General features: G+C 62.0%; 1 protein-coding gene across 1 annotated transcript; it reads left to right on the forward strand.

Annotated features, from left to right (window-relative positions):
• The first annotated feature begins 6 nt into the window (after positions 1-6).
• On the forward strand, positions 7-5,193 carry ACHE (acetylcholinesterase (Yt blood group)). Its single transcript, XM_077758589.1, has 4 exons — positions 7-2,557; positions 2,920-3,404; positions 4,159-4,328; positions 4,441-5,193. Exons 1-4 carry the CDS (start codon positions 1,499-1,501, stop codon positions 4,569-4,571), a joined length of 1,845 nt encoding a protein of 614 aa, XP_077614715.1. The 5' UTR covers positions 7-1,498; the 3' UTR covers positions 4,572-5,193.
• Positions 5,194-5,272: the final 79 nt, after the last annotated feature.

Here is a 5,272-nt window from a genome sequence, read left to right on the forward strand (position 1 = left end):
GCCCAGAGACGCCCCCCGCCGCTCCACACTCATCCTTAACTCTTGCCTCTCCGCTGCATACTTACGGTCGCCCGTGCGGGAGCCGGCACCCCGCGGGGCCGGCTGCCCCTGCTCTCGAATTCCTGTGGGGACCCCCGAGCTTCCCTTCCCCCGCCCGCCCTCAAGTCTGAGACCACCGGCAGATGCCCCCTGCTTAGGGCGGAACCCGGGCTGCGCAGGTTCCTGGCGCCAGGCTGGCTGCCCCCCCTCCAGAGCCCGCAACCCCAGCGCCCCTGCGCAGCGCCCAGCCGAAGCCCCCTTCGAGGCCCAGGTGTCCCCCTCCCACGGGGACTCCGTCTCTATTTGGGGGAAAGGGGAGGCTCAGCGGAAGCCCCGAGTTATAATTAGCCCCACTCGGGTTTCCTAGTTAATCTCCAGCACCACCACCACCCCCCAGCCGCAGGGCGGCGGGTGTTGGCTGGGTGAGAGGTGACCGCCGGGAGAGGGGGGAGTTCCGACCCGGGGAATTTTGATCCCTTGGCTGGAGATGCCGGAACCGCAGCAGCTGCTGCCCCAAAATAGCGCCCTCGCCCCTTCAGCCGGGGATCTCCGGAGCTCCGAGAACACAGGCGTCCCGGTTCGCCCTTCAGACACCTCTGCAATGCCCGCGAGCCTCCAGACCCCCGCCCCAAGTTCCCGGCTCCCGGACTCGGGGCGGGGAGCGCCGTCCTTTTCTCGGTCTCTACTGCCCCCCACTGGCGGCGGCGTGCCCCGCAGCATCGGATGGATGGGGGACTTGAGTCCTGGGGGGACGGGGCTGACGAGCCTGTTCCCTGAGGCTAGGCGAGGCGAGTGCGCAGCTCACCGACACCCACGGGTACCCCGTGCCAGGCAGTGGATGAGGAGGGGCAGGGTGGGGCAGGGTGTGGAGTAAGCAGGATTTGGGGTGCCCCGGGACCTGCAGCTCCCACACCCCTGAATGCCCAACCCACCCCTCGGGGTCCGGGCCCTGGCCGACGCCAGAGAGCCTGCGCCTTCACGCCACCACAAGCTTCCCGATCAGCGCCTCCCGTCAGTGAGGGCCCCACCCCTGTCGGGTGGCCTGTGTGTGGACTGCGGTCTCTGGTGCGGTCTCTGGTGCGGGTACCCGCACTGCTCACGCTGGGCCCAACCCAGTCCACCCAGTTGGGGGAAGGAGGTGAGGGTGGTGGGCCCTCTGTGGGGCAGGGGAAGGTATTGCCCTCATCCCTGGCCTCATCTCTGTTCTCTGCATTCGGCTGCCTGGGTGTTGTGTCTGTGTGCCTGTTCTCTGTCCCCTCTTGCTTCTCCGTCTGCCTGTGCCCTTGTCTCTGCTTGTGTCCCTCCATTTCCCTCCTCTCTACCAGCCTGCCCCACCTCCTCTGCAGCTCAGTGATAACCCCTGGGCAAGAGTGTTACCTAATCTCCTTGGTCCTGCCTGCCTCAGGCCTTCACCCTCTGCCTTTCTTTCTCCCAGCAGAGCCTGCCTGTCCTGGCAGCCATGAGGCCCCCCTGGTGTCCCCTGCACACGCCCTCCCTGGCTACCCCAATCCTTCTCCTCCTCCTCTTCCTCCTGGGAGGAGGGGCAGAGGCTGAGGACCCAGAGCTGCTGGTGATGGTGCGTGGGGGCCAGTTGCGGGGCATCCGCCTAATGGCCCCAGGGGGCCCTGTCTCTGCTTTTCTGGGCATCCCCTTCGCAGAGCCACCTGTGGGCCCCCGTCGCTTTCTGCCACCGGAGCCCAAGCGGCCCTGGCCAGGGGTGCTGGATGCCACAGCCTTCCAAAGTGTCTGCTACCAATATGTGGACACCTTGTACCCTGGCTTTGAGGGCACCGAGATGTGGAACCCCAACCGTGAGCTGAGTGAGGACTGCCTCTATCTCAATGTATGGACACCATACCCCCGGCCTGTGTCCCCCACCCCTGTCCTCGTCTGGATCTATGGGGGTGGCTTTTACAGTGGGGCCTCCTCCCTGGATGTGTATGATGGCCGCTTCCTGGCCCAGGCTGAGGGGACCGTGCTGGTGTCCATGAACTACCGGGTAGGAGCCTTTGGCTTCTTGGCCTTACCAGGGAGCCGGGAGGCCCCAGGCAACGTGGGTCTACTGGATCAGAGGCTGGCACTGCAGTGGGTACAGGACAATGTGGCAACCTTCGGAGGAGACCCAATGTCAGTGACTCTGTTTGGGGAAAGCGCCGGTGCTGCCTCAGTGGGCATGCACCTGCTGTCCCCTCCCAGCCGGGGCCTGTTCCACAGGGCTGTGCTGCAGAGCGGTGCACCCAATGGCCCCTGGGCCACAGTGGGTGTGGGAGAGGCCCGCCGCAGGGCCACACTGCTGGCACGGCTCGTAGGCTGTCCCCCGGGTGGTGCCGGTGGCAATGACACAGAGCTGGTTGCCTGCCTGAGGACACGACCAGCTCAGGACCTGGTGGACCACGAGTGGCATGTGCTGCCTCAGGAAAGTGTCTTCCGCTTCTCCTTCGTGCCTGTGGTGGATGGAGACTTCCTCAGTGACACACCCGAGGCCCTCATCAATGCTGGAGACTTCCACGGGCTGCAGGTGACTAGTGGCTGGAAGGGGTGGAGCTGATTCCTCTAGGCCTGTTCTCCCACCCCCCCACCCCCCAGGGACCCAGGCATGAAGGCCCCTCAAGACCCAACTCCCAAAGGCCTGGGCTTCTGGCCTCTGGGCCACCCCCCCTTCCCTGAGACTTCAGATCCCAGGGTGGTCAGTAGGACAGAGAGAAAAAGAAACGTGGGTGCATTTTCTCTTTCTCTCTGTCCCTTCCCCAACCTATAGTCTCTTCCTCTATGGTTCTGGGTCTATAACTATTGCTCTCTTTGGCTCTTTGTCCATCTGTTTCTGTCTGCCTGTCTGTCTGTGCCCCCCACTCCACCCCCTTCCTCCGTCCTGTCCCCCAGGTGCTGGTGGGTGTGGTGAAGGATGAGGGCTCCTATTTTCTGGTTTACGGGGCCCCAGGCTTCAGCAAAGACAACGAATCTCTCATCAGCCGGGCCCAGTTCCTGGCCGGGGTGCGGGTCGGGGTCCCCCAGGCGAGTGACCTAGCTGCCGAGGCTGTGGTCCTGCATTACACAGACTGGCTGAACCCTGAGGACCCCGCACGCCTGAGAGAGGCCATGAGCGATGTGGTGGGCGATCACAACGTCGTGTGCCCCGTGGCCCAGCTGGCTGGGCGACTGGCTGCCCAGGGTGCTCGGGTCTATGCCTACATCTTTGAACACCGTGCGTCTACGCTCTCCTGGCCCCTCTGGATGGGGGTGCCCCATGGCTACGAGATCGAGTTCATCTTTGGGCTCCCTCTGGAACCCTCACTAAACTATACCGCCGAGGAGAGAACCTTTGCTCAGCGACTGATGAGATACTGGGCCAACTTCGCCCGCACAGGGTCAGCAGTACTGAGGGGAGGAGGGCCTCTAGGAGCCAGAGAAGCAAGAGCAGGGGACAGAGAGAGAGGAAGACAAGCAGAGACAGACAGAAAGGGCCAGAGAGGGAGGGAAAAGGTCACAAAAGAAAGGAGACAAAGAGGGAGACAGACTGACAAAGGAGACTGGACATCAGGGAAGCAGATCCTAAAGAGACAAGGACAGAGGGGGAGGGAAGCAAAGAAAAGAGAGACAAGGAGACAAAAGAGTTACCATAGTACTTAGGAGCTTGAACTGTACAGAGCTAGATTCAATCGGCCCAGGGGTGATTTTAGCAACTGGGTGGCATGCACACATGCATGGATACTCACACACCAGTTTACCTGTCCCAAAAAGGGGACTGTAAATCCAACAGCACATGGGTGTTACCAAAAGCAAACAAGATGTTTGCAGAGAGAGGACTGGGCCTGGTTACACAGTAAGGGCTCAATTTTTTAAACAGAGAAACAAAGACAAAGATGGAGCAGTAAAAGAAGAAAAGGGAGACAGAGGGACGGCAGGAGGACGGGGATGGCTCTAGATGATGGGAGGATTCAGGAGACCAGAAAGAGGGGTTAAGGAGGTGGTGGGGAGGAGGGCATGGGCTCTCCAAGGAGCATAAGAGGGCACGGGGTCAGGGAGCAGCCTGCCTCCCCCTGCTCTAGGTCTTCAGACCACAGTCCCAAGGGCGGGCGGGGCAGGCTTGCCCCAGGCTGAGCCGTCCCTTTTCTTCCGAAGGGACCCCAATGACCCCCGAGACCCCAAAGTCCCGCAGTGGCCACCATACACGGCGGGAGCTCAGCAGTATGTGAGCCTGAACCTGAGGCCACTGGAGGTGCGGCGAGGGCTGCGCGCCCAGGCCTGCGCCTTCTGGAACCGCTTCCTACCCAAATTGCTCAGCGCCACCGGTAGGCAGGGGCCAGCGGGCTGGGGCTGGGCGGAGGAGGGCAGAAAGGGGGCGTGAAGAGAGAGAGGGGAATGGGAGCGGGCCGGGTGTAACCCCTCTCTTCTCCCCCCCAGCCTCGAAGGCTCCCAGCACCTGCTCAGGCCCCGCCCACGGGGAGGCTGCCCCGAGGCCCAGGCCCGGCCTTCCCCTGCCCCTCCTTCTCCTCCTCTTCCTCCTCCTCCTCTCCCGGCTCCTGCGGCTGTGACCAAGGCCACTTACCCCTCCGGCCTCAGGGGGCCCCTCTAATGAGTGGTCGGACAGTGGGGAAGGGCCCTCACTCAGGGATCTCTGACCCAACGCACCCTCCCTTCTCAGACAGACTCAAACTGGCCAAGGCTGGGAGGGGGTGGTGACTTACGACCCGTCTCAGGGACCCACACGACTTTGTTGTTTAAATGGAAATGAAAAAGCCAAATTTTTTTTTTTATAAAATTATTTGGAGCCTGAGCGGGGGGCGGGGTGTGTGTGTGAGAGTGAGGGTCAGGAGCTAGATAGCACCCCCTAGAGGAACTATAACCGTCAACCATTTCTGTTTCTTCTCTTTTCCCCACCAACCCACGGATCCTCCCTCTTCTGATCCTTTCTGTCCCCCTATCTTCCGGTCATTTTCTCCTCCCCCCCACCATCCTTCCCGCCATCCTTCTCTGGCTCCGCCTCCACCCTCATCCTTCCGCTGGTCTTCCGTCTTTCGCATATTCCCCTGATCCTCTTTCCACCTTCCTGCGTGCGGTCCTGCGTTTTTGTATCCTCCTGCACTCACGCCCCCCACCTTGTTCGTTCCCCGACCTTCCCTTTGTCTCCTCCAACCCATTTGCCGGGCGCCGTGGCCGCAGACACGTTGGACGAGGCGGAGCGCCAGTGGAAGGCAGAGTTCCACCGCTGGAGCTCCTACATGGTACACTGGAA

Source organism: Crocuta crocuta, unplaced genomic scaffold (genome assembly GCF_008692635.1).
Source record: "Crocuta crocuta isolate KB4526 unplaced genomic scaffold, BGI_CrCroc_1.0 scaffold273, whole genome shotgun sequence".
NCBI classification, from domain to species: domain Eukaryota; kingdom Metazoa; phylum Chordata; class Mammalia; order Carnivora; family Hyaenidae; genus Crocuta; species Crocuta crocuta.